Source organism: Onychomys torridus, chromosome X, assembly GCF_903995425.1.
Source record: "Onychomys torridus chromosome X, mOncTor1.1, whole genome shotgun sequence".
Lineage (NCBI taxonomy): Eukaryota > Metazoa > Chordata > Mammalia > Rodentia > Cricetidae > Onychomys > Onychomys torridus.
This window is the reverse complement of record NC_050466.1, coordinates 125,776,016-125,800,620: the sequence shown is the minus strand read 5'-3', so window position 1 is coordinate 125,800,620 and position 24,605 is coordinate 125,776,016. Positions and strand designations below refer to the sequence as shown.

Sequence of the window (24,605 nt, the reverse complement as noted above, 5' to 3'; positions counted from 1 at the left end):
CTGGTTAACTAAATTTCCATTTCACATTGTACATATCTATGTGACTAAAATTCAAGGGATGGCTATATAATAATATTGAACTTTTTAAAAAAATTGCCATTATTCTTCTGCATTTTATGGCTAAAGTCATGGGTGTCTTAGAGAAAATTAGACTAAAGCCACAGCCAGACACAATGCTTAAGTTTAAGACACATTTATATCAGGGAAAGGGAAAACATTTCATTTCAAATCTTGCATGAATAATTTCCACTTAATGATATAATTCCCAAACCCAACTTCCCACAAATATCAGAAACAAATTAACAGACTTGTCTAATTTATGATATCTCAAATGCTGAAGAAACATGCTTTGACCCAACTGCTTTGATTTGGGATATATGTCCTTGATCCCTGGCATTTATGGTTACTCCAAGCACAGTGAAACAACACTTTTACATGCATTCATCACACAGTTTGATGCTAAAGCCTTAAGCCAAAAATTGGAACTCAGGAGCCCATGCATGATCCCAGTTCTGATTCTAAGTGCAATTAATAGCATTTTGTTAATACTGTAATGGCCAAAGGAGTTATTAAGTGTTACAAATCCAGGTATGCATTGCACATAACCACTAAAGCAGACTTCACTGGCATGAATCATTAGAATATTTGTAGGCAGTATATATTCCCGTGGCACTTCTAAACTTTTGTAATAAATAGTTGTGTGATCATCACTAGACAGCAGAAAAAAATGCTGCCAGTTGAAGTTCCTCCAGATAACTCTACTTACCACATGACTACACTGCTGACATAATTTCTCTTTTCTAAGATGAGACAAACCAGTTTATCAATGAGACCTGTTTACTATAATTTGAGCACATGCCACAATGGCACATAATCAGAGAGTCATCTCATTACTCCAAATTGAGGAACTAATCTAAAAGTTAGACAGCTAATGAAGACCTAGAGTCTAAGCATCAGAAGCAGGAGCACATATTGATGCCTGTATATATACAATAACAAGTAAGTGTACATCAAGCTGGGGGTGTCCAGTGTAGCCCAGGAGAATGGCAGCATGATATAACAGGCCAAGCATTTATCTTATCATAAGAAATGATAATTTATATCACTCATACCATTTTTCCCTCTGATTGACTTGAAGCGACCGTCACAGGTCTAGAGGTCTGGAAAGGGGAGTTCTGAAGTATTTGGGACAAAAATGGCAATATAATGGGTAAGGACTTGTAATAATTTAATAACCCAAATATCACCTCCCATCCTAATTTTAGCTTTAGGGTCCAAGTATATGCCCAGGTATACTAGGTTATATGAGCCAATTAGCCATTAGGGTAATCACCAAGCAACATATCAAACTAGTGTTCAATTATTCAAAAAAGCAGGCTCTTGTAAAACAACTGGTCTACAGTTCAGCAAATTGCTCAAAATTCAAATTCCACAACCACAATAATCAAATTTCACAATATGATTTGCCCCAACAATGACCTAATGGTACCTACAGTAATTGAGACCCAGTTCTAAATCCTACCAATAGAAGTGTTAAAGACTTATTACCTTTGGTGGTTTAAAAGTTAAATATACTAGAATATTAATCATAAGTCATAGGTTAAGATAATAAAGAAGGTAGAATTTATGATCATTTAAAAATGTATGTACTAGTAGCTGCAAGATCATCAAGATGAAAACAGTATTTGCTCTGGATCTGTCTACAAGGGCAATGAATTCCTTTTAGTTGACTGCAAACAGCGATTTCATTTCAAATAAGATGTTGTTTGGTTTTGTTGCATCAGGACTAGACAGGTTGTCTATCATATGTTCCACCTCACTCTTGTCTGATTGGTCCACTGGGTTCTAATTCAGACCACAATGGAGATGGCTGGTGATGCAGTCAGCAAGATGGTGGTGATTTAGTTTCCCTTTATTTCCATTCAGAACCCAGAAAGACTAAAGAAAGACTAAAGATGGGGAAAACGTGGCAAAAGCTGTCAAATAGGCAGAAAGAAATAAAACAAGTGGAAGTGAGCCAGAATGCTAGATGAGAAAATAGTCACAGCTGAACCAAAACAGAAAAAGAACAAGAAAGCATGGCATAACAGCAACCAAACTAAGAGGAGGGACTAAAAAATGAAGCTCTTAAAATAAAAGAGATGAATTATTAGACAAAACTATAAAGTTTGAGGGCTTTTCCTGTTTCAAATATCAGAAAATTAGTTAGAATCTCATTGGATGTTTTTTAAAACACATAATGGTCAGATTATAAAAACAACTTTTATCCAGTGGGAAAGATGGTGGTCGTAGTATTGATAATCAGTTTGTAATTTCAAGATGTAGCCAATGAAATAAAAGCCAGGCTCAAACTAAATGGCGTTTAAGTAATGTCTTTGACTCAGTAACAAAATCCATTAAATTGTATCTGTCTCAGTTTTAGCAGTCTCATTTTTTTTTCTGCTTGCTACTGAGAACAGAATAATCAGCCTACACTAATTTATGATGCCAAGACATTTACTTTGTGTCTACTTCACTCTTTCACTACTTCCTTCCAGAATTGAACAAATAAAATAATGTGGCTGCCAATTCAGTGGTGCAGCTTAGTTCTCCAAATGAAATGGACTTGCTTCTTTACCTCTACCTAACCACACGACACAGTCCATTCACTGACCATTATGCTACGGGACAGGGAATTTGACACTTCAATATTGATATTTTTTCTAGCTTAGTAAAACAAGAATTATTGTAATTTTATCAAAGATTTAATTTTCTAAGTTAATTTGAAGCTCCTTATTGTTTCAGAATGCACTTGTTGATTGAGTTGTTTTCTAGTGTAGAAAAAATTAGCTGAAATATGAGGTCATGTTTCTAGCAACATCTCTCCTATCACCCATTTAATAAAGGGAGTGCCACATAATTTCTTTAGAGGAATTAAAAGGCATATATCTGAGAGTTTGTTCTATTTTAGCACTGCAATTTTCCAAAAAGGGAATAGATTTTGGACCTATGTTATATCCAGAAAATTCATGTTGACAATCATTATAGATGATTCATATATAATGTGTATGTAATCACATAACTACTAATACATATGTGATATACAATTATTAATATTTCTTCCTGAAACATGGGGCTTGTACTTTTGAATGTCTACAAAATAAACCTATTAATAATCTTAAAAATAATCTATGTTTTTAAAATCAAAAGTGTAACAGGCAAATTTTACAGAGACTTTTGGTTAGTGTAGTTATCTGTGTAATTCAGGATCCTGAATTATTCAGATGAACTGCCTTCACTGGCCAAGTTGAATAAATTATTATCTGATCAGCTCCACATGATTAAAGAACAGGTTCAGGCAGGGTCTCCTTACTATAGCTACGTTTCAAATACGTTGAAATTATAGGGTGATCAGACACTTTTATAAGATGGATAGAATAATTTTGTCAATGTTGTTGCCCACTTTCTACTTCTATGTTTGACTATCCAGGAAATGTTCATCTCCAGTCTAACATTTTGGAATACAGCAATTCTTACTTGAAACCTATTTTCGTAAAGGAAATAGCTTTTTTTTTTTCATGGCTTACAAAACAAAATAAGCAGTTTACTTACAGTGAATTCCCCGGTGACTGCATCAAACCCCACATGAATCGTATGTTCAAAGTCTGAAGGAAGAGAGATCTCTGGGCGTTCTTTCTCTTTCTTCTTATTGGCTAAAGACAAAATGTTAACATGCATTTATTTGAGGTATAGTTTTGGTTTTCATAAGCTGTATTTAGTAGCTCATCAAAACATTTATAGAATAAAAAGACAGCAAACTTGTTTAAAATGTAAGATTCAGTATTTTCAGGAATATATGTGCCATACGTCTTGACCTCAGCAAAGATGTCATTGTTTAAAGCAAGCTCATTTCAGTAATTGATATTATCCTTGCTGAAAAGTGACTTGAGACCTCTCAACTGTTAGTCCCAATTCCTCTGCAGGTTTGTATACCATAGTGGCCATTTATACTTGGTCAACTATCATTTCTATTTGCCCAGAGAGGCAAATGGAACAGTTTCCCATTGTTCTTGTTCCACTGAAGCAATTCCTGTGGACTTTGTCTTCGTTTTCCACTTTTCTGATTGTTCATCCTTCCTGGATATGGCTAACCTCATGTCTCTTCATTTCCTTGACAGTATGCTCTGATTTTCTTCCTCACACAACAACTATTATTTGTCTATCATTGTGTTTGTTAGTTTACCTTCCTTAGTGCAGTCTCTGACCTATAATTTTCCTCTATACAAAGTCTTTTCTTTTAGAATAACTCCACTTTAGACACAAACCCTTGTCAAGCAATTTCCTAATCTATTCTGGTAATAGAATAGAATCAAGATATTCTATTACCAAATACTAAACACACTTTCAAAAGGAGGCTTTTATGTAAATAAAGTACAATAGAAAATTATAAATACGTAATTCCTAATTTATCAAGGCTCTTCAGGGCCTTGGGAGTGTTCCAGTTGGATGCAGAAGCCTGTAGAAGTAGCTTCATTTACGTCATAGAAACGAACTCTTGATACCCTCTATAGGCTATGTTCCACTTGAAAAATCAAAAGAAATTTATAGAACATCTGCCCATCAAAATGTAGTAAAGCTACACACACAATTTTGCATCTACTTTCAGAAGTTCATAATTCCCCTCAATTCCAGTTAGGGAACCTCTATTTTATGCCCCCAATCTTCCTATCAACCTTCATCCATGGCTTTTTTTCCAGGAAACAAATTCTCCCCTCTTCTCTACTGGCTGCACATGTACAACATACCATCTTAGATGTAAGTACTCCACATGAGCAAAACTCTGTATAGACTTTACTCCAAGTGTCTCTCTAGAAGGTTGCTTGATAGCCAATCTTTTGCCTTCTGCTGACGCCAAGTGAAAAAGGCAAGAAACGCAAACTTTTGCTCCTCCCCTGGAAAGTTTCCTATCTCAGGAAAATAACACTGTAACCACCCAGATTAGAGGAGGAGCATGGTCTTCGATTCCTCTTTAGGAAGAAATAGAGTAAAGAAGAGGTTATACTATCTATCTCCAATAGATTATTGAAAGAAATTATTCTAAAATATACAAAAATTAGGAAATACAAAACATGCTGACATACAGAGAATGATATTTGAGTCTTTAAAAGAGTTGTATGCATTTATGCTTTTTCTTGTTTGGTTGTTTTGTCACATTATTATTTGTTTGTTTTAGAGTTATCTTATTTGATTGTTATTCCTTAGATACCTGTTTGTCTTCTAAGAGAGACAGCAAAGGGGTGGGTGGATCCAGATTGGGGAAGGAACTGGGGGGTGGGGAGGAGGAGAAGAAACTATAATCATAATATATTCTATGAAAAAATCTATTTTCAACAAAAAAATTTAAAAAAGAAGTTGTATATTCAAATCATAATGTACCCAAATAACTACTAAGTAATCTTACATTGGCCCAGATGACAAAACCAACAATTTGGGGGTCATCTTAGATTTTTACTATATTTCTGTATTATTGGTTTAGCTTCTGAAACTGTCTTAAATCTATCTTCTTTATTTTTAGAAGTCACTATCTTTATCCAAGGCATCAGTATTTCCCTCTTGGCTCACTGCCTCGAGTTTTGTACCCTCTGACTCATTTCTCTCTTCTGTGGCCAGGTCCTGTTCTTGCCTTTAAGATCATTTAAATACTCCTCTCATTACTTATGTGTTAAAATGCATGCTCTTGGGGTTGAGGATTTATCTCAGTGGTAGAGTGAAGGCCCTGGGTTCAGTCCTCAGCTCTGAAAAATAAAATACAATGCATGCTCCAGAACATGATATCTAATATGTGCATGACCTGGTCACAGTTTACTTACCCAGCTTCTATTGTTGCCATGGAACACAATATCCACATTCATTTTATGCTTCCTAAATAGATGTGTTTTCTCTTGCCTCCAAGCTTTTATTTATGCTAAGCTATGGTTTGGAACATTGATTTCTTACCTTCTCCTGCCAGCTCTGTGTGGATTACTCCCATTTGGTTTCTCCTCTTTTTATTTTATTTTAATTTACAGTACTGGAGATCAAACTCAGATCCTCACAAAATTTGGGCATCAGCACTTCAGGAATCCTCATTCTTGAAAACTCTCCATGGCAAACCTTATACTATTCTCCCCCTGCAAAGTTCAATGTTCCTTGTTTTATGGTTTCACAGAACCACCTCGTATATAGTCTAAGCTTAGCACTTAACCAATACTGGATTATTATTCGTTTTTTATCTATCTCTCTAGCTAAAACTCAAAACACTGGACAGCAGACCTTATCTTAACTCTTACATTCTCTAGCACCTGTCTTGTGCCTGAATATTCAATAACCATCCTTTATGGAAGACTCACCATGACCAAAGTAATTCCAGAGCTATCTCGTTCAAACTATACACCCAGCTATACACAGCTGGCAAAAGTCAAAACTAGTATCTGAACCTAATTCTCACTATATCCATGTACCTAAGCTTGTAGTAGCCACGTAACTGATGGCTTGGTGGCATTTTCAAGAAAAAAGAAAGTTTTTGCGCTAGGCTTCAGCAAATATTTAGTGATTGAATAACTAAATATAACTAAATAATGAAATAACTAATAATTTGGAGCTTAGATAGCTGATTTTTGTTTTACTTATTTCTTGGGAATTCTAAAACAAGTTTATCTCCCCTAAAAATTCTGGGAACCTTGGTTATGTGTACAAAAACGCATCCTAACTTGGTTGTTGGGCTTACATTCAATCTGGTTAGTTCAAGGTTGGTATTTGAAGAGAACAAAAAACCAAGTGCCCATGACTTTCTAAATGCAGCTTCCATATTCTGCCAGAAAAAAGAACGAAGTCACAGATTACTGGCTGGACCACAAATTGCAAATGTCATTTGGCTTGGAGACCTTCTAAGTATGACTACATTTTTCCTGCTACCTTAGGGTTAGCTAAACTGTCCAAAAATCTCATATATTGCCATCCATATCTATTCAATCGCCATATAAAGAAACAAAAATCCCTCTAATAATCTATCATCCCTTCTATACCTAATCCTAGTATTCTATATTCTCTCTAGAGCTAAAGCTTATATCATTAAGAAAAAAAGCCTCTTTTCTACATTACACCTATTCATTAAATGCTCTCATCATTTCTTGCCACAGGTTCTCAAATTTCTCTGTAATCACTGTTATCTGGGAGATTTATATTAAAAATGAGATAATATTAGCCCTACCCTAGATGTGTGCGTTGTCAATTATCTGATGAGGGTGAATGCTTCCTCAGATATCCTAGTAGAAGCTGTTAATTCTTCTCTATCCCAAGTCCTTTCTACCTGTCAGAATGGGGAAGTTATACTTTATTCCAATTTATTCCAAATTGTTTATTTGACGTCGGTACTTCTGTACTTGCCTACAAATTACCCTCCTTTTGAGGTGATTGCCACTTGTCCCTGTGTCCTATGAAGATCCTGGCTTTCAGTTTTCCTTTCTAATCTCTACAATGACATTACTCTGAAACAAAATATCTAAGTGAGTAATTTCTTCATGTTCTTCCCTTACACCATCTTTTAAAAGAATGATTGATTTTCAGACAAAATTTACCAGAATACCACAGAGAATTATATAAAATTTCAGTATCTGGTGTCTACTTAAAACTGACTGTCAGTCAAATGATTGTACAAACCCCAGAGAAAATGTATAGCTAGGGTGGAGAACCCCAAGTACTCCAGGTGCTTTAATTATCCAGAATGACCTTTTCTCTGAAATAGTAAATTCTGTTTTCTTATACTCTAAGCTCAGCCTCCCATTTTACCAACCTTCTAATTCTCCTATGTCATTTCTATACTAATGTCAACAAAACCTCCATTCTCTGGCTCTCTCTAGTTTAAGTCCATTTCAACACCTCCCCCGGCCTACATTGTATGGTGCATCATGTAAATGGCTCCTACTCTACAGGCCTAGGAACTCTCACAACATGAATTCCTCTAGGAGTTGTCTGACAAAGCTTTACCTGACATAGTGCAACCCTAAAATTCCTCCACTTCGATACTAGAGCTGCTGAGGATTGCTAGCTGGAGGGATTACATGGCAATGTGGATTCGTTTATTATTAAGGTCACACACCCTACTTAGGACACTAACGATTCTTGCAAGATTCTTTTTCATCTTCCTTTTTAGTATTTCCCTCTTCACTGGAACTTTCATTTAGGCTCAAGAGACATGTTGAGATCTCTCCACTTAAAAAAAGTCCTTCAACCTCCTCTTATCCATAACTCACTGCTGTAATCACTCACCACTTCCTTATGTGGGTTAAACTTATAAAAAATCAATTTATACATTATCTCTCACTTCCCCAACAACTGTAATAACTCCCCGAAGACACACATTAATCTCTTTCCCAAGTGCCACTTTTCAGTACTTAAACCACTCACTGTCTTCTCAATAAGAACCAATATCGTTGATCAAGAACATCTTGAACCTCCTCTACATAGCTCTTTCCTAGAATCCACTTCTACATTTCTGGCTTTTCCTTTTCAGACTTATTTGCAAGAGTCATATCCTGCTGGTTGGTTAGATCACATTCACTAGAAGCTGCCTTAGAGCGCCTCTCCTCATCCACACACTCCCCCTTGAGTCATCTTTTCAACACTCCTCCTTTATTTCAGCATCCCCACTATCCACATGCTTTAGGTGCTCTCAGATTTGCCACAGCACAATCCCAACCCTACTGTAGATAACTTGTCATTAGACAACTCTGGCTGCTTGCCTCCCTGGCTCCTTATGGGAAATATTCCTGAAGCACCATGAAACTATATTTCCTTGGTTTCCTACCTGACCCTTCTCTAGATCCTCTTCTTGCAACCTTATTCATTCTCCACTTTTATTAATTCTACTGTCTAAATACTGCCATCTGTATTTCCTATCCCTTTTCTAATGGTACTGGTGTCTAAGTTAGTCACTTCCGATCTGCATTGTTCCTCCATAGCTTTATAATCCCACCCTCCTCCTCCCATCCTTCATTCTAGCTAGTCTTAACTTCTTGTAGTTATATCCGTGAAAAGTCAAGAAGTAGTAATTCATGCCTACTGCCTTCACAATGCTGCTCTTGGTACTAGAAATGTCACTCATGACTTACATGGCTAGCTATATTCTACGTCTACTTTCTAAACTTTCTGTCTTGAGACTCACCTCAGTTTAGTGGGCATCTCATTCACGAAGCCTTCCCTAACTGTTTCCCCCTTCAGTATTCTTTTCTAGTACCTGCTTTTGTTTTTCCTTGCCAGCGTAAATTCTACTCATTGACTGACTTCCCTCTTACTGAGTCATCAGTTTCTTAAATGCAGAGATTGGAATTTAGACCTTCTTTGTTTCAGAACATTAGCAGACTCAATATTTCATAACAAATCAAATGAATGAATGAATGAATGAATGAATGAATGGATGGATATATGGCCTTCATTATATGAAATAACCTTATGGAGACAGCCATGATTATTTGCTATTTGTTTATGGGTGAGGAAACAATGACCCAGGTCTATCAAGAAGGCCAAGGAAGTGAAGGTTGAATTTGATGACGGTGTCAGTGATGTTTCCTCATCAGAGGGAAGGACTATTCATTCAGGCACATCTCTAGTGAGATGTCACTTGGGTGTCAAAGGTATATATTACCAACCTAGTTGGGGAGAATTCAAAGTACATAGAAACAACCAGTCTCCTTCAGGTGAAATCCCTCAATAATGCTGTTTACTTTCTGTGATTTGTTCTAGAAAACTGTAACATGAGTCTTACTTGTTTTAGGAGGTCCACTTGCCACCTTTCCCCCAAATTCCAGAGAGTTGTGCTTTTCTTTCTCATTAGCTGTCATAAGGTTACTTCCAGAATTACTTTTTAGAGTACTTTCTAGCTCCTTGAAAATACACCATGCCAGTAAACAAAAGGAATGGCAGAACACAGACATGGAGAAAATTTCTCTATATAAATTTACCCTAAAAGTACACACTCACAGTATATGTGGCATAATTTAGAAGGCAACACTTAAAGCTGTGTTAATGCAGAAAGACAAAAACAAAATATTAAGCATATGTTAAAATACAGAAATACTTTTTCAAAGAACATTAAACACAGAGATTGGATAGTTCTCTGAAGTAAGCATTTCATTACTCTGGTAATATGGAATAACTCAGCTTCCTTCCATTTTCTTTGAGTCAGTTAATGAAATGGGTCAGTTAAATTATGGGTCAACATAGTAACAGATTATGCTAGATGATTCACTAGGGACTTCCACAATACTCTAAAGTTGCAAATTAACTGGGAGAATGAGCATAATAAAAAAAAAGGGAGCCGGGAGCCAGGCAGTGGTGGTGCATGCCTTTAATCCCAGCACTCGGGAGACAGAGCCAGGAGGATCTTTGTGAGTTTGAGGCCAGCCTGGTCTCCAAAGTGAGTTCCAGGAAAGGCGCAAAGCTACACAGAGAAACCCTGTCTAAAAAAAAAAAAAGCAGTATAAATGCACACCACAGCAAAAATATAGACATATGCGGTGGACAGTCCATGGGTACAAGAGGTAGGCCCCCCAAAATGTGCCACAACTAGCAGATACATAAACCATCTATAAGATGCAGGAAGTAGGAAATGCAGCAGAAGTAAAAGGTCAGAAGTAAGAATGCATATAGCAAACAGATGTAAGTGGGAAGACAACAGTAAACACATAGGGAATAGTCTTGAAAATCAAGAATGACAGAAAGATGAAACTGGAGATAATGGTGAAGAACATGTGGGAAAGGTCTGTGAACAGGTGGATGAGATAATGGAATTTTTCTGAAGATAAACTAGTTAGCTCTGTGCTGTTAAGGTACCCTCTTAGCACCAGACTTCACTCAGACTGAGAATGAACAGTGGGTGTGCAATGGAGAAATGAAAGGACCTACCTATTACTATGTCTTTAGCTTCTGAGGTCAATTATTGGGCACTTCCTATAACCTCCTTCTGCTTCCCTCCCTCCCTCCCTCTCTCCGTACATGCGTGGAATTTCCATTTAAACTGTATGTATGCACATACATGTATTATTTTGCAGTTGGAAATTTACCTGAGGATAATGAGCTTGCTCTCTTATGATTTTCATCACTGAGCTAGACATATAAAAAACAAGCACAACTATTTTCTGAAAGATATAAGCAGTTCAGACATGCTCCAGATTCTTTTATTTCTGAACTGACAGCAATAAATTACATTTGTTCTCAAGGTCAGAATACAACTCAGATCTATGGATTGGTCACTTGCTCCTATGTCTCTATTTCATAGTATTCCATGAAGTCCTTTAAAAGGTAACGGTGATATAATAAAGCAATTTATTAGACCACTTTAATTGGAGCTCCTGTGGATTTGAACTTTCCTGGAAAATGACTTCATCCCACAACCCCTGGCTTGGCACCAGAATTCCTCCTTATTCCTTCTGGTGTGTATTAGTAAAGCCAAATAATTTGTTCAGGAGGAGCAGCTACTTTCAGCATGAAAAGTGGGCATGAGTGAGTCAGAGTCCGTCATACTAAGAAGCCTATTTTATTACACAATATCCCTACTTTTTGCGGGGAAAACCATGATGGAAAGATATAAAAACTGTTCTTAAAGTGTTATCCACATTCTATGGATGATAAGATTCATTTTTCTTAACAGGCGACCCTTACTGAGTTGCTCATTCTTTATCTAAGTGAGAGATGCTTTCTGTGATTCATAGATTGTCTGTAAAATACTGCCTTTGTGGTTTGTGAGGTTTAAAATACTTTAGTGTCTAATTAACTACCTGGGCAGTGAATTTAATATAGAATTATTGCTTTTTTATTTTATTTTAATATCATTTTGTTCCATTGTCTGATTTACAGTCACAGAGCACAGTGTACACTGTGCCATCACTCTTGAGTGGAAAGCCTTCTGAAGCCCTTTTTATACTTGATTAAGTATAAGTATCTCAGAACAGTTTTTCCTAGGGCAACAATAGCCCTACAGGTGGTGTCAAAGAAGCAGGGACTGATTGCTGCCAAGGTTCCACTCCCTACCTCACCTGCTCTATATACAAATATCCTCTTTGGAGGGGACCCACAGGAATTTCTTACCTCCTGAATTTCTGACATGTAAATCTTTTCTTACACAGCAGGCAAAATAATTGTCTAGCTTTCTCATTCAGGAGCCTGAAAATTTATTATTTTACTGTTGAAAATATTTGAAATACTATGTGGTAAGGGCAGTGGAAAATCAGGCCTGAAACACCACTTTAATTTTTGTTCCAAGTATTTGAAGAAACTGATAGTGAGGGGCAGGTAAAAAAAAAGTTAAGGAGGCTCCACGTAACTATTTCTTGCTTAAACCTAGAATCTTGGGCAAACTGCACATGGATTCTGAGAAGAAAAGCCAGGTTCTCATCAAGTGAGGAAGAGAGCAAGCTTAGGAATGAGTGCAAGAGAGGAGATAAGGGTGCTCCTTCTGTTCTCTTTTAATACAGTTGGCCAACATTTTAATTTTATGATTATCAAACATTGCTAGTGTAATGTGGGTAATGGTTACGTGGCTAGATCTGCTTGGAGAGCCCTTGGCAGTGGGACCAGGACTCATCTCAGGCGCATAAAATGGCTTTTTGGTACACATTTCCTAGGGTGAGATACCTTGCTCAGCTTAGACACAGTGGAGAGGAGCTTGGTCCTTCCTCAACTTAGTATACCAGACTTTGTTGAGTCCCCTAGGGAGGACTTACCCCTCTGAGGAGTGGATGAGGGTGGGGGGGCTGGGGGAGGTAGGTGGTGGGAGAAGGGGAAACTGGAATTGATATGTAAAATGAAAACATTTTAAATAAATAAATTAAAAAAGAAAATAAAAGTTTAAAAGTCTTCAAAAGAAGACAGTAATTACAGAAAAAATGATGCTTTAAAACAAACAAAATCTAGTTGCTTCTTGCTAGTAAGGGAGGCCAAGAGGAAGAAAAGCTTGTAAGAAAAAAAAATGTCCAAGGTCATTATTGCTAATTCACCTAGGTTTCTCCTTTCCTTTCCTTTAAAAAGTCTAATTTTGCATATTCCACTTGTTAAAACATATCTTCATCCTTAGGTGCTGGGTCTGTCAAGCTTTAAGTAGTGGATCAACTTTGTGGGAGTCATTTAATGTTTCTAAAATGGCTTTTTGTATAAAGTGGCTTCTAGGAAAGCCTCACCTCTATCATAGGAGGATTAAGGAACATGACTTTAAACATTAGTATTTAGCTGGGAAGGTACATTATGTAAGGTCTATTCTCCTGCCCTGGGGGAACTTGCTAAAGTAATTCATAGGATCTAATTGGCCTATTTGAATCTTCTTTATGTATAGTTCATTTCCTTGGGAAAAAATATTCAGCCCATTTCCTTCTGCTTGGTCTTCAATGGCTATAATGACAGTATGTACAGATAAAACCACAAAGTGGTACCTGACTCTCCAAGAGTAGCTACAAGCTTAATTCATGAGCTGTATGAGTCATGGAGATGATCAGATGAGGACAAAGAAATGACAGTCCCATGTGAGACATGTCCCTTTGACACATGTAGACATCCATAACTTTCTCTGGTTTCATCTTCCAAAACACTCAACAATATTGATCATTATGGGAAATAATTAGGAAGTTGCCTTTCATCTCTTCCCAGGCAACATATACTTGCTCCATTCTTTTTTATATTCAGTTCAAAGATACACCAATTTCAATGGGTAATATTTCAGAAACATAAGGCAGAGATGAGGCAGTGTATTAGGGAGACACTCCTGTCCAACTGCACAATTATGTAAGGTACAAGTCTGAGAAGGATAAAAAGGCCACACATGCTTTAAGAAAGAACTTTCATAACCCTCGACTACTAGCAACTTTTGTATCTTCCTACACTTCATTTCAATGTATGATATATCACTTTTCTATCTTCCCTTCTCTTCCTCCTTTTATCCTTTTCCACTCAGATATCACTCCCACTCTTTACTACATTGTATACATCTCCCAACCCTAAATATCATACCTGCCTTCAATTTGACTGTCTGGTCGTTTTAGTGGGCAACCATATTTTCATGAACCTTTTTTGTTAACTAGCCTTGAAGTGGGAACACAGGCTTTAGTAGATAGGGAGAGTGAATCCTTGTCCCACCTTCTTCCCATTTCACCAAGGGACTTCCAGGAGTGAAGGAATAGATAATGAAGTTCTTCTTATGGGGCATAGCACCAACCCCAGAGGGTAAGAAAGAAACTATACCATTCAGGCTTCCCAAAGGCCAGGCCAGTGATCTATGAAGAGGACTCCACATGCAAACATTATTCAGGGAGCATCAGTCTATGCCACTTGACTTTCTAGTAGCACCACATACCCCTCCATTAATTGCCAGCCCGACATATTATTAGTGAAATAATAAACACCTTGCACTCCTGCAAGAGTCTAAAGGGCCTTTAGCTTTACCAAAGAAAGATTACATACTGTTACCACATTAAGTGTATTGTATTGTGTATTAGAGGAATATTAGTAATATGCACTAGCCAAAACATTTAATTAACAAGACCATTAAGGATAGCTGGGCATTTTCTTGTTTCACCACGATGCTCCCTGCTGTGTAGGGTATGGAGAAGACAGCATATTCAAGGGATTAAAATAACAATGTATTTTCAACACAGTAACAAGAACTATGTAGCCCTTCATTAGTCATTCACATGCACGAATATATCAAGTTAAAGCCTCACTTTTCTAAAGCATGCCATTTGCAAGCCTATGAAATACACAGACCAAATGATAACCTAGCCCACAAAACACCAATATCAAATGTTAGCATATCTCTGTTGTCAGGAATATCATGTAACTATCATTTTCCACATAACAATTAAAGAATAACTTTTCCTGAGATTCATATACATTTAAAAAAAACAGCCACCACTGGCTTCTGATGAGAGCAACAGAGATTACTATACAGTCTCTTTGTTCCATTGCAAGGAAGGTTAATATAGTATAATAAGAACAGTCTGTTTCTGGATTCCATTCTTTACAATGTAGTCCTGGACTGTGTATTTAAAAGCTTATACTGTTATGGCTGCAAAAGGGAACTAGAACAAGGAATTCATATGCATGGTGAATCACAGACTGGCATCCAGTAAGCAATCAGCAAATGGGTGATCATTTTCTATATGCCACAATTTTATTTCTATCAAATTACTTCCTTCTACACCTCCAGGAAAAGGGGCCATCTTATGGTTCCCCAGATCACTAAGCCACAAATCGCTCCAGATTTCCCCACAAACAAAATACGTATGAACTGTGTTCTCTAAAGACACAGCCCTTCATACAACACTCACATCCTGCAAAACTCAAGAGCAGTATGAGACATAAAACCCATAAGAACTTGAGAAACAGATGTCACATAGAACAGGCAAATTCCAAGTGCAGCCTCACCTGCTTCTTTATCTAGCTTTAACTCCTTAACATTGATTGCTTTGGGGGACACTATGTCATTTTCAGAGTCCTTGCTGTGTTTATTTGCCTCATTGCTTTCTCCTTACTGGTTTATTTATAGTTATATATTTATTAATAAATTTACTTATTCATTCATGTATTTATTCACCACCTTATTCCAAAACAGATGCCAGCTGATACACAAGAATACATAAAATGCAACATAAAACCATATATTCAGAACAGATATGGATATAAAAAGGAAAATACAAAAATAAAGTTCAGAACATAAATGAAGCCTAGAACACAGCTGGTACAAAGTGCACACATACTAAGATGTCTCATTATAACTGCTATGCATAAACCACACATTTGGCTCCAAGCTCTGTAGGAGTCAATGAGAGACAAACCTAATCTGCCTCATACTTTACAGTGTCTAAAAGGCAAAATAAAACCACTTATTTACTACATCCTTTTCCTGGTCTAAATCGTTCAGGTTTTGTATAGTACAGTATCACAAAATGGTGCCAAACTGTGCCTCCTACATTGTCTTAACACCAAGACTCACTTCCTAGAATGGTCTCCAACATTGACATGTCCTCAACCTCGAAATAAAATCTACTCCATATTTTTTTCTTCTACATGTCTCTTGTTCTATTTGGTTAATGAAATGCAGCTATTAAAGAGGCTTCTTTAAAAAACAAACAAACAAACAACCAACAGATGTTCTCTATACAAACGGAAATTTTCAAATTTCAAATTTCCCAGTATGGAGACTGAACCAACTATTTTAAATTAAGTAATGAAGTAGATGTTATTTATAATGGAAAAAAATTAAGGAAAGAACAAAGAGGAAAAATGGTTTAATTAAGCATGATGTCATCATATATTGACATATTATACACTATTAAAAAGTATATTTATAAAGACTTTTAAATGGAAGCAAATATTCTTGATATAAGTAAAAAATCCAGAATACAAAGCTATATACAGTATGATATTAACTATGTAAAGATATAAACAAGTAATACACACACACACACACACACACACACACACACACACAGAGAAAGAGAGAGAGAGAGAGAGAGAGAGAGAGAGAGAGAGAGAGAGAGAGAGAATCTAGAAAGAAATGGTTTCTGGGATTTGTGATTATGAGCGATTTTTTAATTTCTAAATGCTTATTACTATTTTACAAGTTGACATTGGTGAATAATTCCGATGATATGATGAGAAAAGGAGGGTCTATGAGGAAAAATATCACCCCAGTTACCTTTGGTTTATACAAGTATAAGAACATTTTCTTTTCACTTAAAGTATTCTATAATTGACATATAGATTCCAGTCACATCAAAAGCTACTTTATAAAGGTATAAATCCAACAACCTAGTTTCTTGTTTGTGGAAGTTGTTAAATGCCACAAACATAATAATAGCTCACAATTATCTAGCAGTAGTTAATTTACATTTGTAACACTCACGTAACTACAATTACCTTAGGTTATCACAAAGATTTGGTAAGGCATGGCAGACCCTACTAACCTCATTTAACAGACAATATAATTCAGGCTCAGTGAAGCTACATGACTGGCCCAAAGTCACAATCATTCCTGCCAGAGACCTACATGAATCCAGGCCTCCAGAACACATGTTCAAAGCTCTTTGTATTAATTCAAAATCGACTGTGATAATATCAAACAGCCATTAAGAAGTGGGGACAGAGAAACAATATTCTCTGCTCACCCATGAGGGTCAGGTTCTTAGACAAACGTGAAGTTGTCAAAGTTTAACTGAGGAAATTTTGGAGATGGGAGAGAAAAAATATGGATGTCAGAAATGAGGTCACAATTGAATTTTTCAAATATCTCATAAATCCTTTATATGCAAAAATAATAATAATAATACACTAAATAAAAGGAATAATGGGAGTTTCCATCACTTAACATATAATAAATAATGAGAGACTCTATGTAATTTTATTTAGATCCCTGAGATGATTTTCAGGGATGATAAGGACATTCATATTGCTCTTTATGGTAGTGAAAATGAGTGTGACAGTGAAGCAATGTACAGTGGTGAACTGTTAGTTCAAATCTTGGATGTAAATATTCTCAGAGTCATTGAAATCCTATATTGAAGCTTTATCAAAAACATGAATATAAGCAGCATTTTTAATGACATTATCCCCTCTGTCTTAAATCTTTGGGGAAGAACCCCCACCACTTCTATATTGAGTCCAGTAAGGGTGTTTAAGTATCACTACCTTGGTGATTTAGGACTTTTTGACATTAACTCATTACAGTCTTTAAAAAATAACACTCTTATAGCACTTCTTTGTAAGTGCAAGTAAATTACCCAAGCTTTCTCTGCAGGTAGGTTGTTAGATGCCTAGTAATACTAGTAATTGATAACTGATGACTTAAAAGTTTGACTTAAGATGGTTTTTTGTGACTCTTCATAATACCTCTTTATATAATTCTTCAAAAATTATGCAAGTTTTGAACAGGTAATTTTGATATGAAAAGATTCAACTGTTCATTAGTTTCCTTGGAATATCTTACTCTTGCTCTAAAAAATGGTTCCCCTTCTTTATGACTTTGTCTTGCAGTCTCAAAATCTCCAATTTATCTTTATTGTTCCTTCTGATGACCGCTTCTGGCATACAAGAACCTCCCTGAAGAGCATCCCATAAAGTATCCTATCACATATTAGTGCAAACAACTTCATATTCATATTTTAGTTCCATAAAAGTTCATCATTCATAGGTTTTTCTTGATCCAAAATTTCACTGCCTTCAGGAGGAGGTCCTGAATGATGCTTCACTACCTCTTGTCAAATATGCATTGCGCTATACTGGGCTTTGGCAAACTAGCTAATGCCTCTTTCATTAAGGATACAGCATTAGTAATGGTTTAAGAATCCTTCACACTAGTACCTTCAGAACGTTTGTGAGACTTTCAACTGTTAAATGACATATAATTTCTACATCTTCCTGAATGGCTTGACCATACATTGATATTCAAGCTGAAAGTCAAAATGTGGCTGGTATTAAAGACTGTGTTTACCCTAGAATATGTGCATATTGGCAAATGCATATGAAGTACCAAATGGATGCTAAGAATCAACAGGACTTTTGAACTAAAGGTTTTCTTTCAAGTAGTCTTGAATTTCTCTAAGAAAGCACTATTCAAGCCATTCCTGAATAGGAGATGAAGTCATCCAGGCTCTTCTGTTTGCATGCCAGTTCAAGAAAAAATTGGCTCAGATTTTTCCGCTGAGAAGATTTGGGCATATTTTTTCTGGAGAACAGCATGGTTTCACTATGAGATCATTTGAACTGTTGACACAAAAGATAAATGCCAACCTCTGATTTTGCTGAATTCCTGCTCACCAAAAGGACAAGTAGGACATTTCAAAGACAATAAAAGCATGCACTTTCATGCACCAAAGATTTTTGTTGAGCTATCCATTATTCAACCACTGTCTGCAAATGTAGCAGATGTAGTATAGGGATCCTTTCTTCAGCATCACTATTATGAATGAATTGATCTCTAGATAGTGACACGCCTTCAATTTTCACACCACCCTTTACTTTTAGAAAATAGTTTTCAAGATCCACTTAAGTACTGGCAAACATGATTTTAGAATTCCCCCTTACAAGGTCACAAACCCATTATGTGGAAAGTGTTTTATTATTCTTTTACTTCTCTTCAATCCATAGGTCATAAGGGGAAAACATCTTATAAACACACAAGAGGCAACACAATCACTAACAAGAATTTCAGCTCTTATGATACAAATTGTAAGTTCATTAACACTATATAAATATGCCAAACTACTTCTTTTGCCTTGAAGACACTGATCAATAATGACTTTTCTTTTTCAAAGACATTACCTTTCTTTCCATTTTGGCTAATGTTAGTGATCTTATGCTTACTTTACTCACATCCTATTCAAGAGTTATATCTACAGGAGCCATCTTTCAACTTTATGGTAATTAAAAAAACCTGATAAGCTACTTACTAAAGAATTCACAGAACCAAGTGTCACAAAGAGGTAACATACACTATTTAAGCAACAAGTTGTATCATGAATGTCACAGGGGTAAACAATAATATACTGTGACTTTCATGCACATGAAATTGATTTTGTAGGTGACAACTGGTAGAGGAAGAGAGGAAGCAAAGGACTTTTCCTTCCTACCTGTGACTCAGACAGACAACATTATGGTAACTTGAACTTACTCCTGTATACCTAAAATCAAAATATTTAACTCAATATCTTCAGTTACTGAAAAGATGTACATAAGTAAATCTACCTATACACTCAAATATCAAAAATGGACAAATTCGAGTTAGGAAAGAATTGATTTAAATTCTACCCTAAATTTTAAGAAAGCAAGTTGCTGTTTTTACATTCAATACAGAGCTCTTGTAATAATTTCCCTTCACTTAAATCTATAAATCCAGTTTATGTAAGAGACAAACACAGCATGTGTATTTTCTGTTATCCCACAGGAAGTCAATAAAATGTAATCCTCTGCCAAAACGCAACCTCAGAAGATATAGATGGAAAGGTCAAGTAGGTCCTCACCAACCAATGCTCCAGAAGCGACTACCCAAGAAAGAAAATTACAAGGAAAGAATAAACTGGCCCCTTTGAATACCCAGCCACTGATACTTTACTTTTATCCCCTCCTCCTGGGAAGATAGAGCGAAGCCTGGCTTTCTTATTCTTCTCTTCGGGGGCCATGGGGAGTGGTTTGGAGCTGTGGTTGAGTGCTGAAGAATCACGGTTGTTACTGTTCATCCTCAGTGGGGGAGCTGGGGGTTTTTCTTCGTTCTCCAAGCTGTCAGACATTTTCAGTTGCAGCTGACTTCACAGCTCCTGAAGGAAAGCAGTGGCAAACAGGAGGTAAGGGAGGTCAAGTCCAATGCAAGTGTAGTACACATGGGGAGTCTAGCATCTTAGAAATAGCATTGTTCTCTTATTCATTCATTCAGATTTCCTATGCATTTTGAAAGGTTCCTTTTCTGGAAAGAAAAAATTACCTCTCCAAAGGCTAACAAGACAATTTATCAAAGTTGAGGTAAATGCAGTCATCAGTGACTTTCAATATACACATGCAAATGTGTAAGCTTCCTTGATTTTCCCACTCTACTTTCTGTTGTCCATACACAATCTCTGAATGAACAATCTCTGAATGAAAAATTTATAGTCATTTTTCTTTAAGGACCCTATGCTGATGATCATAATAGTCAAGTGGAACAAACATTTTAGACTTGAAAATTGATACAGGTTTAGATGCTGATTGTCAATGGCCCACAACCTCAATTTATTAGCTGCTTTAACACCTGCATTCCTTGGTGTCTGCTTCTTGCTTTTATGTACCTAATTTGCAAAGTGATTTCTGCTGTTTTTATTATTTAAAAAATGGAGAAAGCTTTCTATATACATGACAGTTTCAGGAAAGTTGGGGTATACTGTCTTGGCACGCAATGCCAATTTTTTCCCAAGCAAGTAACCAAAAAAGTTAGACAGAATGCCATTATGATAAAAGGTAGAGCTCAAGTGCTGGGAGAAGATGACATAATTTTACTCTGTCATATTTCATGTCCTAGAAAGGGACTTTGGCTGTAAAATCTAGTGTAGGTTTTAGGAATTTATTATTTACTATGAATTTCATGTAATTAGTAACTTATGGCAAAATCTGAGCACATTCATGTTTCATCCAACTCAGCATAAAGTAGAAAAAGTATGGTTTATGTCCAAGTGTCCTCTTTTTCTAATTCTAGTTCTTCTCTTATAGGAGTTGACCCTCACAGGCATAAGCCAGGTCCAAAAAGTGGTTTTGGAATGAATTCAAGGTTTGAATATAAGAAAAATAAAAAATGGCTACAAGAGAATCTCTATAAATTTATCTAGTATTATTTAATATTAATTTAGAAGTGTACTAATTCTCCAAATACAACTTACCATGTCATTCTATGAACATAAGCACAGCAATAACAGAGTAACCCCATTAACTGTTGGAATAGGAAATGGTCTGCCACCAGGCAGAGGTTGTACACACCTTTAATTCCAGCATTTGGGAGACTGAGGCAGGGGCATCTCTGAGTTTGAGGCCAGCCTGGTCTACAGAGTGAGTTCCAGGACAGCTGGGGCTGTTACACTGAGAAACTCTGTCTCAAAAAACAAGACAAACAAAGACAAGTTTTTGCCATAGTTCCTTTTAGCTTTAGTGGTCATAGTGCTTTTGTTGTTTTTAATAATGATCTCTGAATCATATCATATGAGGAGAATTTAAAGTTTTTACTATGTTTTATGAAATTTTGTTTGTAGAAAAATGAATGCAACTGAAAAGTAACAAAATAAATGAAATTAGCCAGGCTACAAAAGATAGATATTATGTTTTCTCTCACATGCAAAACACAGATTAACTAAAGTATACTAAAGTAGAACAGAGGTTTAGGACAAGTACAAGAACCAGAAAAAGGGATGATGAAAGATAAGAAAGGGGTAAATATGGTCAAAGTACATTATGTACATGTATCAAATATCAGAATGAAATTATTTTGTATAGTAATATATGGTAATAAAATTTTAAAATAATTTCCCTATGTTTTAAATTCAGTCAATATATACTGTCCATGAAACAAAACTCCCTCCCTGAGGACTTCAATTATAAGCCTTTTCACCAGTGGTATAATCACTTATAAGTTGTGCTTGCTCTGGTAAATAACTGCCCACTTCCACCCAAGAAAGAGACTTTAATTAAAATCAGTGAACTACACACAAAAGAAAACATGACATTATGGAGACTGGGTGAGAAGAATAGTTTCATCCAGAGCTGGAGAGGAATGAGAAAGAAGGGAATGATGAGTGAAAAATAACTAAAATTTATTATATAAATATAGGAAATGGTCAAACAACAAACAAAAAAGGTAAGTATTAAATAGTAACTTTTTTTTCCTGCTGGGTGGCTGCCACTTCCCAACGACTGGCCTGATCTTCATTTGCACAGATCTATTTTTGTTTGCTTTGCCATTCCTTGCATTATCTTAATGAATTAAAAGCAATTCTGCATCTTTTCAGTAATCATTGTGGTAAAAGCACCTAGTAATAAATGTCTTGTCATCATCACCAACGACCTGATAAGCCCCATGTGTCCTATATAAGTGAAAGTACAGCATAAGGTGCAATGAAAAAGTAACTATGAAGTCAAGATGAAATATATGTATACATGCTAATGGTACTAGTAATTATTGTAAGACACATGTGAAAATAGGGCTAATGAACCACATTCTCTTTTGCATTTAGACCTTTGGTCCTTTGAAATTTACTCTTTTGCAGAAAAGACTGACTTCACCAGTGGCATTATATTTTACTGGCCCAGCTCATAGTTTTCATTTAGCCACTGGGAAAAATTTGGTATGAAACTGTTCTGAGTTTGATACTAATGTCTAAATGTGAAGTTATTACAACAAAAATCTCAGATATGCAACATCTAACTTGATTAAAAAAAAACAAACAACAACTAAATGTGAAAGTTGCTGGGCAGGACCTGAGTATTTAAATAGCAATACCAAGAGAGATTTCTGGAAAGTTGTGTCCCACATAGATAAAGAACTACAGTTTTCCAGATGATACATATTTTCTGATGACATATTACTTAACTTGATATGACAGAAGTCAGAGAGACAAACAGGCCCTCTTTAGAACAGATCTGATCTTGCAATAACAAGGCAAGAGTCTAAGACAACAAGGGTTCTAGGGCAACTATGAAATTTAAAATACTGTGCTCCTTTGTTCTTGAGAAATAGGTGTGGTTCCCACACCTATTTACACAGTCCTAATTACACTATGTAAACAAAGAAGCATGCTTACATACTGCTTCTTTTTGGGCTACCTGATGACCTTGATGCTATCTGACCCGGTAAGTTTTAGGTTGAGGATTAAGGACTACTTGGGATAGAAAACCCAAGCAAAACTCTTCTATGCTGTACTAAAAATCTACAACTCAAATTTCAAAACCACTGACACAGCATGATACCCCAGGAGCTCTGCAGAGAACTGAGCGTCTATGGACAACTTTCTACTTCTCAACAAATCGCAATGGTTTTAGATGGCTTTTAGCTTCATTAGCCTCATCAGGACATCATCAGGGGTTAGAATAAGCCTTTACAGAGATGAGCATGAGACTGAAGACTGAATGTCCAGTTGCACACTGGGAACATAAAGCATGGTCTTCATTTGTGTAGACTTTACAGATTTTATTTTGTTTGAATTATCCTGCTACTACTTCAGCTCTTTGTCAAGTTTTATACAGTACAAACAAAAATTATCTTCTTGACATGGTTAACCCAACTTCAATGCAAGTGCTTCAAAGCATGCTTTTGAAAACAGTGGAGAAAGGGGAGGCATTCACAAGGAAGCCTTACTGTTAATGTATTTTTTCCCAAGTGGGAGGTATCTTGTACTCTTCCATAAACGTAGAAAGAGAGAATCCTATTATGTCATGTTTGAAAAGAATACCAATTTACCAAGTCAGGTCCTCTTCTGAGACAGCTTTCTACAAAGGACACTATTAAGGGATCGCTGCTTCTATCTACCTATGATGTCATTATTTCCAAGATCTTAAAAGAGACTATTTTGTTTGGGATGGCTGTAGGCTCCATTTCAAGTATTATACAAAAGCACTATTCTTCTCTAGAAGCCCAATCAAAAAAACTGTTTAGTCTTAAGTTTAACTGTTGTTTTTCACTTCTACAACAGAAACTTTCAAGTGAGTGGCACTTTAGATCTAGCCACAGGCCATCTGTTTCACTTTCAGAGACTGGCCCTTAGCATTGTGGAAAAATAGCTAACAGTAGTGTACAAACAGCCACAATTTCTATCTGTTCATAACCTGACTGCATAGCTACTACATTTTCCACAAAGAATTCAGGCTTTTTAAAATTTATTTATTTATTTATTTATTTATTTATTTATTTATTTATTTAGTGGCCGCTATGTATTTTGAGCCGGGCCTTGGGAGGTAGTGCTGACATATGTTCTGTAATTGCACTTGGAATGCGTTTGTTGTAAAAAAAATATTTTAGTTTACTATGACCAAGAGTCATTAACAGCCTATTTTAAAGCCACCAGGATACATTACATTTGTTTTTCATGTCTTTTCCT

At 36.2% G+C, this 24,605-nt stretch overlaps 1 protein-coding gene across 10 annotated transcripts in view; it reads right to left on the bottom strand.

Moving 5' to 3' along the window:
- Pak3 (p21 (RAC1) activated kinase 3) overlaps positions 1 to 24,605 on the bottom strand; it is a 275,597-nt gene that overhangs the window by 64,113 nt on the left and 186,879 nt on the right. For 8 of the 10 annotated variants that reach the window (XM_036174016.1, XM_036174019.1, XM_036174017.1 and 5 more), the window contains 3 exons: positions 20,111 to 20,312; positions 3,592 to 3,692; positions 1,113 to 1,175 (listed from right to left, as the gene is read on the bottom strand). In XM_036174016.1, coding sequence (XP_036029909.1) covers positions 1,113 to 1,175; positions 3,592 to 3,692; positions 20,111 to 20,285 — 339 coding nt within the window. In that variant the 5' untranslated portion in view covers positions 20,286 to 20,312. The remainder of the gene's footprint in view (positions 1 to 1,112; positions 1,176 to 3,591; positions 3,693 to 20,110; positions 20,313 to 24,605) is intronic. The other 2 variants (XM_036174023.1, XM_036174024.1) reach the window with 1 other exon arrangement.